The sequence below is a fragment of the Tinamus guttatus genome, unplaced genomic scaffold (genome assembly GCF_059628265.1).
Source record: "Tinamus guttatus ecotype Peru unplaced genomic scaffold, ASM5962826v1 Tinamus_guttatus_pri_ptg000188l, whole genome shotgun sequence".
NCBI classification, from domain to species: domain Eukaryota; kingdom Metazoa; phylum Chordata; class Aves; order Tinamiformes; family Tinamidae; genus Tinamus; species Tinamus guttatus.
This window is the reverse complement of record NW_028288722.1, coordinates 880,314-891,761: the sequence shown is the minus strand read 5'-3', so window position 1 is coordinate 891,761 and position 11,448 is coordinate 880,314. Positions and strand designations below refer to the sequence as shown.

Below are 11,448 nucleotides of genomic sequence, written 5' to 3'. Positions count from 1 at the left end.
TCAGCAGCCGCTGTTGCGGCGCATGAAGGCGTGCCCGCGCACGGCACACTGCATCTCGGTGAAGGCCAGCGCGCCCACGGTCACGTCGCAGGGGCCGAGCGCCTCGAAGCCGCACTTGGCGTAGAAGGGCACGAGGAAGTCCTCGCACATGAGCAGCGCGCGCCGCACCACGGGCAGGCAGCGCAGGTGCTGCAGGTAGCGCCACATGAGGATGGAGCCCTTGCCCTGCTGGCGCGAGGCGCGGTGCACGGCGAGCACGTGGATGTGCACGGCCGTGCCGCGGGGCCGGTGCAGCGTCAGCGCCGCCTGCGAGGGAGGGAGCGAGGCGCTAGCCGGGCTCTGCGCCGGCTCCGGCGACCAGAAGAGCCCAGCTTTGGGAAAAGAGCCCGGATTCGGGTGCCATCCTCTTTGATCCACCCCCCTCTGATCCGTGGAGGCTTTTCCTTTTTAAAACGAATGCTTTTTCATGGCGGGGAAAAGGGCAGGTTTTAATAGCAGCGAAAATAAGTAATGAGAAATTGTTTCTATGCAAGAGCAGCCCTGGAACGTCTCATTTTGCAGAGATCTCTCTCCTGCGTTGAATGAGCTCCAAATTGTCTGGAGAGAACGACGAGCTCATGAAGCGCCTCGGAGCTGAGCAGTGCCGAGGAAGCGGCCGGGGTGGCTGCTTTCCGAGGAGAGACCAGGCCCGGGTCCCACCGGGCGTTTTCCCAGTGCTTCTCCTCAGAAGCAAGGGGGTGGGATGGTGGGGCAGAGCATGGCTCAGCTGCCCCTGGACAAATCTCTGCATCGGGAGGTGTTGGGAAAACATTTTGGGAGATTGGGATGGGCAGGGATTGTGCTGGGGTTGTGCTCGCTTCAATGGCATCGGGTGGCCCACGGAGACCTGGGATCTCAGTGGGAAACTGGGAGCCTTTGGTTGAGGGTCACCAACGATGTGGGCATGGGGTGTGCCAGGGCCAGGCTGGCCCTGCTGAGGAACATGGCAGGTCCTGCCTCTCCCATCACCCCCGCAAGACCAGGGATATCGGGCGCAGAAAGGCCCAATGTGTCCCAAGCCTCCTGGACAGCGGGGCTGGGGAAGGGCCTCGAGCGGGGCCCTGGCTCTCACCTGGCTGAGCCTGTCCTCGTCCCAGAGGGAGCCGATGATGAAGGCGACGAGGCGCCCTTCCTCGAACCAGCCGAGGGACAGCTCCGGGCACAGGCTCAGGAAGTGGCGGATCTCGTCCAGGTGCAGCGGGCAGTCCCCGGACACGGAGATGAAGGCTGCAGGGGACAGCGGTGAGCGAGGCGGGCCAGGCTGCGGGCCAGGGCGCCGCCGCCGCGGGGGCCGGGTGCCCAGCTTACCTTCCCGCTCGATCTCGAACACGCTCACGGCGTCCTCGGGGCCGAGGCAGCGGAACTCGCTGGCGGGCAGCGTGTGGCGCCGCCGGCGCGCGGGCGAGTCGCGGGGCGGCCGCGGGTGCGCGGCCCGCAGGAAGGGCAGCGCGCCCAGCACCGGCATCTCGCGCCGCTTGCCGCCTCCTCGCGGGCGCCGCTCTGCGGGGCAGCCGCCGGCAGCGCGCCCGGCCTCGCCGCGCAGCTCCTGAGGTAAATCTCCTCCGGCGCCCGAAGTACCTGTTGGTGGCGCGCGGGATCAGGCTGCTTGACGCCCGCGGGGCCCGTTGGCCTTTGCCTGGGGCAGCCGCAGGGCTCCGCTCCTGCGGAGCATAGGGATTTCCTGGACCTTGCCCAGACACCCGCTGTGACCCCCGTGTGCCCAAGGAGGCTCATGGTGCTGCCAGAGCCACCCCATGTCTCTGACCTCATCCGCGGGGCACGACCACATCCATGGGCACCCCCAGCCTCAGATCAGCTCCTGCGCCTTTCGCACATGCCCGAACCAGGTTAATAAAAGCAGAGAGCGCCGCATCCCGAGCGGACGGCGCCGCTGAGCGCGCCCGGCTCCACAGCTCCCAGCTCAGCTGAGGACGGGAGCAGGTCGTGACACAGCCCGGAGGAGGCTGGGGCGCTCCTGATCTCCGCTCGAGAGGCACCGGCTTCCCTTGCTAATTATAGGCTTGGCAGCAGCTAAGAGGATTTGCAGAAACCCCGGCACAGGCGCAGGGCACAGCCGGGACATGCTGGGAATTTTCCATCCGGAAGTGCCGGGCGCTAGAGAGGCCCCTTCCCTCCGGGCGGGCTGTTGCTGGGAGCTGTTTTCCATGAGCCGCTCGCTGAGCGGCAGCTCCGATATCCAGGCCGCCCGGTTTGTCTTTTCTGGGTTTGGGGAAGCATTTGGCACCCCAAATGCTGGCTCTGGTCATCAAGGGGAAGTGCGAGGCTATCTGAAATGGCTCCTGGAAAGGGGTGTTTCCCATTCCCATGAAACGCATGCAAGAGGGAAATAAAGCCAGGAAGAGGAGAGGGGGCCCGTGGGTTTTGTTGCACGTGGAGTTTATTATCAAATCTGCTGCAACTCCTCATGCTGCTAATGGGATTAAGGGCTCGTCTGCTCGGATAAGCCCCGGAGCAGGCAGGACGGCCAGCTCTGGAAACTGAGAAAACACGAGCGTGGGTTGATCCTGGCCGGCACTGCTGGATCCAGCCCAGGGGGGTCTCCACCAGGATTTGTTGCAGGCACCCGGGGCAGCCCCTTTCCCGGGCGATTCGCAACAGGAGCAGCTACAGGGCTCCAGCAAGAGGTGCCATCGCTTGGCTGGCTTCTCCACGGCCGTGGGAATTGCAGAGGGGGGATTTGTTCGCTGCAAGTCCCTGCTAGTTTTAATCACAGGTCACGTAACGACGGTGAGGACGTGGTAGCAGCGGTCTCTGATGGAGACATTCAGCTGCAAAGCCGGGATTTTTCGAGACCTCCTGTGCGAGTGGGTGTTCAGTTCATGTGAGAAGGGAAGGGCAAGGGGGAATCAGCTCCTCCAGGTGTTTTTAGAAACGGCTTCAGACCTCAACCAGCAACAGCTGAGAGCAAAAGTCAGGAAAAAGGTTGCTCCCTAGCTTGTTTTCCTAAAATATTTCCTTTCTGGCATTTTACTCCCAGCAATCTGGGTTATAAGGCTGTGTGAGGGTGATGCACACATGTTTGTTTTTTGGAAATGATCTTTCTCCTTGTGCCTAACCTGCAGGTTTCTGTAGCTGCAAGGTGGGGGTCTGTGTATGGGGAAATGCATGTGCAGAGGCAAAGCGAACAGAGTGTGCAAGGCAGAGACAACTGCAGAGCAGCTGCCCCTCTCCGCAAGCACCCGGGACCCTGCAGTGGTGAAGGAAGCTCGCTCCAAGCCACAGGGTAAGTCAGAGCCAGAGTTAGGAGGAAAATCCCCTCTCCCGGGCTCGGGAGACGTCCGTCTTCCCGCTCCAGCACAGTCTGTGTGTTGCTCTATTCCCCGACACCCCAGTCTGCGCATGAGGGAGATCTAAGCGTGTTCATGGTCCCTAGAGATGCTCAGGGGAAACGAACGGGCAAGTCCTCGACAGCCTCCTCATGGCATCTCTTTATTCTGTTACAAACATCTGCCTGCGCTGGGGGCTTGAATTCAGAAAAGCGAGCTGCCCTGTGGATTTATGCACCCACTTACGAATCCAAACGTTCTTGGCAATAGAGACCTAACTCTTCTCACCCCGAACACGCAGGGTTTTCTTGTCAGGATGTGGATTTTAATTGCATGTATTGAAAGAGTGGGACAGCACAGGCTGTGATGACAGTCACCTTCTTACCACCACCGAAGTCACTTTGCAGGTGAGCTGAGGTGAATTTGCCCAACTCCCTCCCCGCTGGGGCAGTTCCCCCTTCCTGGGGCTGGCCCTTTACAGGGGCCTCTGGCCCACAAGCTGCCCCCAGGTCCTTTGGCACCACCAGGACACAACAGAAACGCTGGCGCTTACCGGAGGCGGCACAGAGCGGGGACACGGAGCTGCTCCTCTGCCCAGGCTGGTCTGGTCGTGCCCCGACGCGCTGGAAGGAAGCAGAGAAGAGCCCGGAGCGAATTTTGACCTCCCTCCTGCTCTCTCTGCCCCAACTTCAGGAGCCCTCGCTTATATATTTGTTTTTTATGGAGCACGTGATGGCACTCTAAGGGGTTTATAACCCCGATGAAAGACAGGGAGAGGTGAGAGGCTTTAAGGTGACAGGCCAGCAAGGGGATCCTGGCAGGCTGATCCCGGCAGGCTTTTCTCGGCTGGCGTGGCTGCCCGCAGAGGGATAAAGCATTTAGCTGATTGCTCCGGGCTGAGCGCTCCGTGCGAGCGGCAGGGAGAGCGGGGCTTAGCAAAGAGCAGCCTGCAGCCCTGCTGAGCACGGACGTGTTTCCTCTGCTTCCCCAAAACCGTCTCTCTGCTGGGGTGGAGTCTGCACCCAAGTATGTGTTTAGGAAACGCGGGGTTCGCTTTCCTGGCTATAGATCACTCCCGTCCAGCAGGCCAAGGAAATAGCCCTGGCAAAGCCAAAAGTGAGGCCGGGGTGTTTATCACAGCGAGCCTGGGTCTGATCCTGCCTCGAGGAATCGCATGGCTCGTTGGGCCCTGGGAATTAGGCAGGAAAGGGTGGGTGGGCGGAGAACAGCCCGGGACGCGCTGAGGGGCTGGTGGCGAGGGCAAAAAGGCCGCTGGCCCTGCTGGCCATGGCTGCCGAGCCACAATATTTGGCTGCAACGTGCTGCGAACTCACAGCTACACAGGGCCACAGGCGAGTGTCCCTGCGCACGGTGCATCCCTGTTGGATCAGGGCCGGATCCAGGGGTTCTCCCGCCAGGAACTTGCTCCAAGGACCGAGCACTTCTCCCTGCACTCCTTGGGAAACACTATGTAAGGAAGCGGGTAGGCAAAGCCGGAGATGTTTGGCCCCAACAGGACAAGTGTAATAAAAGGGGGATTATCCCAGGCATGAGCTCCTAGGAAGGAAATTACTGGTGACATCAGCAAAAATAATAATTAAAGACCACCGGCATCGCCATCGCGAACAAGCAGCAGCCTGGAAAAAAATGCTGAGCAGCCAGGCAGGGTGTCTCCACCTGGGAAATGCCTTTGGAAAAAGCATTTCAGAAGCAACTCCCAACCATTAAAGCTGACCCCGGCTGCCAGCAGCTGCCCCTCGAGCACAGAGGCTGGTTTTGGTGCCACCGCAGTGGGGTTTCAGCGCAGTCCTTCTCTCCCTCCTCCTCCGCAGCTGCAGAGGGTCAAGAATCCCGTTGGAGGAGAGCCCCGGCAGCGGGCTGAGATTCACCCGTTCAGCAGCTCCCAAAGAGCCGGGAGCTGCCGCGTGCCCGCGCCCCGGCTGCTGTGCCCGCACGAGGGGCAGGACATGCGCGGGGGCGACGCGTGGGCAGCAGATGAATCACCGGGTTTTTACCCCCTCCGCCGGCTCTCGGAGGCGGCACAAACGCGGCTCCTCGGGGCCGCCTGATCCGGACACTCCGGGGCGTTAAGCAGCTTTGGGCAGCAGCCTGAGCGGCCTCTTGCCCTCCAGGATCTGCCTCAAAAGGGATGTGGGTGACATCGGTGGCCTCCCGGGTGGCACCGGGGTCTCTCCCCAAACTGGCAGAGCTCCTCGGCCTTTCCTGCTGTGCCCAGCACGGACCAGGCTTTTCTCCTGGCCTCCCCGCGTGGTGCGACCTGGCCGGGAGCCAAACTCTGCAATTTTGCCTCGCTGCAGGCTCAGCCGCGGGCTGACGTTGTTCTCACGTGGCCTTTCCAGCAGCCCTGCCCCGGAGAGCAGCAGAAAACCTGGCAGCTTCCCAGGTTATCCGAGGTCCCAGCGCCTGCCAAGGAAGCCGGCCCTGGGCTCCGGCCCGGCACGTGTCCCCCCGGGGCCAGGGACCCTGCTGTCCCTCCTCGCGGGGACATGTGCGCAGAAAGGGCTGCGTTTTGCCCGTGGTTGCTCAACCCCAAGAGGCCCGGGGATCACCCGGGCCCTCTTTTGTCCCCTCCCGGAGCCCTCGCTGGTGTTTGACCTCATTCCCTCCTCTCCGCGGGCCTGCGGGAGGGTAGAACTAGGTCACGGGCGCTCGTGGCGCAATCCCCTAACGAAGCGGGACGGGGTCCAGGCGGGCTGCGCTGGCTCCCGGGAGGAAGGGCCTGGCACAGGCGGCCCCGTGTCCTTCGATCCCGTCGTGCCTCCGTGCTGTGGGCAGCTGGGATGACCCGTGGAGGTCACAGGGGACCTGCGGAGGCTAAAGAAGAGCCAGACCCCGAATCTCAGAGCAAGACTGGGCCTCAATCACCCGGTCAGAGGATTTGCAAGGCCTTGGGCTCAGCAGGGGGGACGAGAAGCACAGATGGAGCAGGAGAACTGGGCTAGCTCACGTCCCCGCTTGCATGAAGTCCCACATCAGCAAGATGAAGCCAGGGCAGCAGAGGAGGGGAGGGAAGGGCTCTTGGGCAGCCACTTTGTGGGGCACTTTTGCAGCCACCCTCCCCTCTGGCAGAGGAGAGGCGTCTCTGCTGCTCAGAATCGGGAGCTCTGCCGGGCTGGCGCGAGCGCCAGGACGCTGGGGACACCTTTAAACAGCCCCATGCCCTAAGGTGGCTGCCCAGGCTGGTGCCAGCCCACAGCCCAAGGGCCTGGGTTGTTCACAACTGCCTTCCCATTGAGCCTGTGCCCAGCGGATCAGACTGGGCACGATGCCGTTCCTGCAGCAAGGAGCATCCGTCCGCTTGGTCTTGTTCTTCTGGACACAGTGCAAGCAGGACCACGTATTTCACTGGGGAAAAAATGAAATAATAAATAAAGAGCTCTAAACTTAACCCGGGACTAAATAGGCAACGGCAAAAGGAGGGAGAGGGTGGGTTGTCCTGGTGTTCTGCAGTCCAGCTCTTTCACGCAGAGCATAGGGGACGTACGGGAACCTTTCTGCTTCCGAGAAAGCCGAAGCAGCTCGGGGTACCTGAAAGGACGAACGGAGCTGCACGCGGAGAGCACAATCCCTTTTGGCTGAGGAGCTCCCCTGGAGGGCCCACAGCAGTGGGGAAGAGGTGGGCGAAGGGGGTGCGATGCCAAGGCCGATGCCCGTTCCGGTGGGCAGCAGGGCCGTGGTCATCCCGGCCCGTAACGCGGGCAGCCCTGCGGCGGAGGAGCCGCAGCCCACGAGATGGCACCAGAGCCTTGCTCAGCCGCGGCGCCGGCGCCCTGCGGCAGCCCGGGCACCCCTGCGGGCACCCCTGGGCGCCGGGCAGCCTCGAGCCCCACGAGGCGCCTCCAGAGAGGCACCCACTGGGTGCTGAGCAGGAAGGACGGGCCTTGCGTTCCACCGGCAGCTCTACGTGGAGGCAGGCAGGGCAGTGCGTGTGCGAGGAGGATCCTGCGCTGCAGAGAGCCCTTCCGAAGAGAGCCGCCAGCAGCAGTGCCCAAGGGGGGCTCTGCCCGACGTGTGGCACTTGCCCGGGGGCTCGGACCGCCTGCCAAGGCAAGCCGGGTGTCCGAAAAAGCTGCAAACACAAACTCCGGGGACGTCTCTCGGGTTTGCCGCGAAGGTGACGCCTGCTGGTGGTGTGAACAGGCCAAGGAGGAGCCTGCTGGGTCCTAAGGGCAAAAAAACGAGTCTCCCTTCAGGGCCACGTCCTCACGAGAGCCCTGTCCGGGCTCGGAGTGCAAATCCCGCTCGGTTCCTCCTGCCACCCTTGCCTTGCCCCATCAGCGCCTGGCCGCGAGCCATGCATGAGGCGGTCGCTTCTGCGGCTCTTTGGGGCTCCGAGGAGGGACTGCTCACAGCCAGGCACAACGTTCTGCCCGTTACTATATGTACACTTTACAAGCAGACATTAGCATGCACATTAAGGAGGGGATGAGCCCCACGGCTGTGCTGAATGCACCTTCCACTCCAGAGCGTCGTGCAGTGACGAGCAGGACACGGGGCTAATGCAAATGGAAGGAGAGGGCACCTTCTGCCCCTCCGCAGGGTCCCGCCTTATTCCCATGGGGAAAGGCACGATTCTCCCTGATTTCCCGCAAGGGGAGGCTGGCACCTGATCCTCAGCACCAGGACATGCCAGGGCTGTCAACTCCAGCCGTGGCCTCGCTCCCTTCCCAGCAGGGCTGTAACCGAGTGACACAGAGCGAGGACGTCGTGCTGGGGACATGGGCACATTTGGCAGCGCAAGCCCTGATTTTACCGTCCTTTGCTCACTGCACTGAGGCCCCTGCTCTCGCTTGCTTGTGGACGGGGATCTGCGCTGTCTTTTCCCAAGGACATGTCGCAGTTTACCCAGCCGGAGAACATTCCCTTATAGCTCTATTCCTTATCCTTGCGGACAACGCTGAGAAACGCTCCAGTGGGGAACTGCATCGGCAGAACACCCCCTGGTTTAAACTGATGCAGGCGCTCGAGTGATTCAATCCTGATGTGCGGGTTGGGCTGACCGAGGACCCAGAGGGAAGGAAGAAACCGGGAGCTGCCATCCATAAGAGCATCCCAAAGGCAGCAGCCACACGGACAGGAGAGTCCGTCTGGAGCCCCGCCAGGCTCTGGATTTGCACAGCTAGTGGGTGCTGTTTCCTGGCAGAGAGGAACTAGAAACCCATGGAAAAATCCAGGAAGTGCTTTAAACTTAAGAGTCGTTTCCGGCCCCTTTTCCCTGGAAAAGAAGAAACCCTGGAAGGCGGAACCGCAGCCAGCAGGCGGATAGGGGCAGGGCCGCCTGGGCTCGTGTTTGTGGGAGGAGGAGGTTGCTGCCCGGCTGCTCTGGTTTCCTTTGGGTGATAAAATGAGTCAGGCTGAGGATTTCCAGCATTTTCCTGATATTCCAGCCACCGCCGCACAGATTGGGACACATATGGAGTGAAGCGAGGGGATACATCTGGGCAGAGGACAGGCAGCTAGGGCTGTTCCGGCTCCCCCTCGCCCTTCCCCTGCCAGCGGGGTGGGATCTTCTCGGGAAATTATTTCAAGAATCCAGGAAAAATATCCTCGACAGGCAATGAGGACAGAAGTTTGGCTTTTCTCATGCTGTGATGAGGGCTTCTAGGGGTCGTACAAAGCAAAATGGAGCTTCCCTGCAGCCAGAGAGCACCTCACCGGCCGGGGCAAGATCCTGGGCGCACAATTACTGGGAATGCCTGTCATACTCTTTATTCTTTTATTACTATGCTTTAGTTTCCTCCCCCCAAAAAATAACCAAAGGCAGCTGCTGCTCTCAGAGGCCACTCGCTCCCTTGAGTAACCCTGTGCTCACCCGCCATGTCTGTCACCCGACATGGCGCCAAGCCCCGGGGCTCCAACGGGGGCTCCCCCCCGAGCCTCCCTCCCTCCCGCTCCTCCTCTCCCTCCTCCCCATCCCTCCATCCCGCCTCATTCCCGGCTCCCCTCAGCGCTCCCCCCGCCCCCGCCTCAGTCTTCCCGCCCCCCCCGCCGTGGGCGGGGCCTCGCGCCGTGGCCCCGCCCCCGGGCCGTTACTTGCGCGCGCCGCCCGCCGCGCGCGCCGTCCCCGCCCCTCGGCGCCGCGCGCTCTCCCCGCTCTGCCCGGCGCCATGGCGGAGCAGCCCGCAGAGGCGGCCCCGGCCCCCGCGGCCCCCGCCGCGCCGCCGCCGCCGGGCGGCTCGCAGCGCCTGCTCTTCTCGCACGACCTCGTGTCGGGCCGCTACCGCGGCTCCGTGCGCTTCGGCCTCGTGCGCCTCATCCACGGCGAGGACTCCGACTCGGAGGAGGAGGAGGGCGGCGGCGGCCGCGGCACCGGCGGCGGCGCCGCCAGCTCGGGCGGCTCCGAGTCGGGCGGCCCCGGCGGCGGCGGCGAGGAGGGCCGCGCGAGCCCGCTGCGGCGCGGCTACGTGCGCGTGCAGTGGTACCCGGAGGGCATCAAGCAGCACGTCAAGGAGACCAAGGTAACGGCGGGGCCGCGTGCGGGGCCTGCGCGGCCCGGCCCCCGCGGCCGCCTCCCGCGGCGGCGCTTCCCGTGTTTCGTCATGCGGCAGCCGGGCCGCGCTCCCGGCCGCTCCCGGGCCCGCTCTGCGCTTCGGCGGCCCCCGGGGAGGCCCGGCGGGCGCCGAGCTGCCTCCCCGCCGCGACCCGCTCGCGCTTCCCGGGAATGCGCTCCCGCATCTCCCCCGTTGGAGCGCGGCATCATGGCAGCCCGTCCGCCTGCATCGAGCAGCCCTGCCTAGCCCGAGCGTCCCTGGTGGGCGCCGCGCTCCGGCTTTGCCCTTGTTTACGTGGCCATTTGTCCCTGTCGCCGAGACACGGACAAACCCGTGGCCTCCCAGTCGCATCCGAAGGGACCGCAGGGCCGTTTTTGAGCCCTGGGTGAGGAGGATCCCACTTGGCAAAGTTATCCCGCTGCCGGGTTGTGCAGAAGCCAGAGACAAAAGCGAGAGAGGGGGCACTGTAATGTAGCACAAAGGGGCCTGCATGGGCGTTGCAGCGAGGCCTGCGCCGTCCTTGCAGCAGAAGCAGCCGCCGCTCCGGGGGGCAGCGGAAAAGCCGGAGCCTCCCGCTCCGCAGCCGCCTCGCCGCAGGAGAAAGGTGCGCGCCGCTCCCGCAGGAACGGCCGGGATCGCACGGCCCAGCGGAGTGAGCTAAATTTAGGTGATAGTGTCATTGAGCATGTGACCAGTATGGAGATAAGGAAAACGAAGACAAGGTATCAGGAAAAGGTATTTATCCATTATGGATTTCTGCGTTATGAGAAGAACCTTCTTGCCCTAAAGCCACAATTGATATACTGCAGCCTTCAGGTAAAATCTTCCTATGCTGTTGCATCAGAATATACCCACTGAGTATTTTCAGCATCTAAAGGAGGCCCCCTCAACATAAGTGAGTAAACACGGGCTTGGGAGTCGTTACTGAATTCTCAAATTTGGAAGCGATGGCTCTGACTTCAGCCATTTGGTAACTGCGCCCTGTGCAACATTAGGGAGACTGCAGAGGATTGTGAGTCAAAGGCAATTATGTAAAGGCCTGCTCCTCTTTCTCTCCTTTTCATGGTCATGGCATCTTTACCATTCAGGTAATAGACCCTGGGGAAAAGTTTCCTAAGTGCCCGAGGAATTTAGGTGTACTTAGCATATTGATTTTTCCATTTGAAGAGCTGCCCACGAACAGAATTGATAGGCTGCGTGTAGCAGCCGCGCTGCAGTTTGGACTTGCTAAAAACAAATCTGACGCCATTGGGAGGGCACTGCAGAACTTTTTGTGATCGTAGTCGGGTTTTTTAAAGCTGTCCTGTAACCCCCAGCCCTTTCCCCTTGTCCTAATGGGCGCGAAGCAGCCGGATAAGGTAACGCACTCATCATGGCCCAAGGCAGGAGGGGTGCAAACCAGAAGCTCCACCTGGCCCTGAGGTTTGTTGGGTTTAGGGTATTTTAGTTATTTTGGCCAAGCTCTAACTCCTCAGCATTTTTAGCCATGGAAATCTCTTTAGTGTCTTGCTCACAGTCTACCCATGAATTCAAGAGGTCTTTGAAGGTACCTTTCCTTTTCCTGAGCTTTTGTTCTGCAGTGGTCAGGGGCTGGCACTCCTGCTGTGTTT

At 61.9% G+C, this 11,448-nt stretch overlaps 2 protein-coding genes across 2 annotated transcripts in view; one reads left to right on the top strand and one right to left on the bottom strand.

The window, feature by feature from the left end:
- Window positions 1-1,504, bottom strand: AANAT (aralkylamine N-acetyltransferase). The gene is made up of 3 exons (XM_088523468.1): window positions 1,348-1,504; window positions 1,112-1,266; window positions 1-306 (listed from the first exon to the last, which is right to left on the bottom strand). The coding sequence occupies exons 1-3, from the start codon at window positions 1,502-1,504 to the stop codon at window positions 1-3; spliced, it is 618 nt and encodes a 205-aa protein (XP_088379594.1).
- Window positions 1,505-9,454: 7,950 nt separating this feature from the next.
- The window catches only part of UBE2O (ubiquitin conjugating enzyme E2 O), a 54,403-nt gene continuing 52,409 nt past the window's right edge, over window positions 9,455-11,448 (top strand). The window contains exon 1 of the mRNA XM_088523415.1: window positions 9,455-9,805. Coding sequence (XP_088379541.1) covers window positions 9,455-9,805 — 351 coding nt within the window. The remainder of the gene's footprint in view (window positions 9,806-11,448) is intronic.

Excerpts from the sequence above, each read along its gene's own strand:
- AANAT (XM_088523468.1), bottom strand. The coding sequence starts at position 1,504 with ATGCCGGTGCTGGGCGCGCTGCCCTTCCTGCGGGCCGCGCACCCGCGG. Across the intron at positions 1,267-1,347 it reads GTTCGAGATCGAGCGGGAAG|CCTTCATCTCCGTGTCCGGG; the intron begins GTAAGCTGGGCA and ends TGTCCCCTGCAG. Across the intron at positions 307-1,111 it reads ACGAGGACAGGCTCAGCCAG|GCGGCGCTGACGCTGCACCG; the intron begins GTGAGAGCCAGG and ends CCTCCCTCGCAG.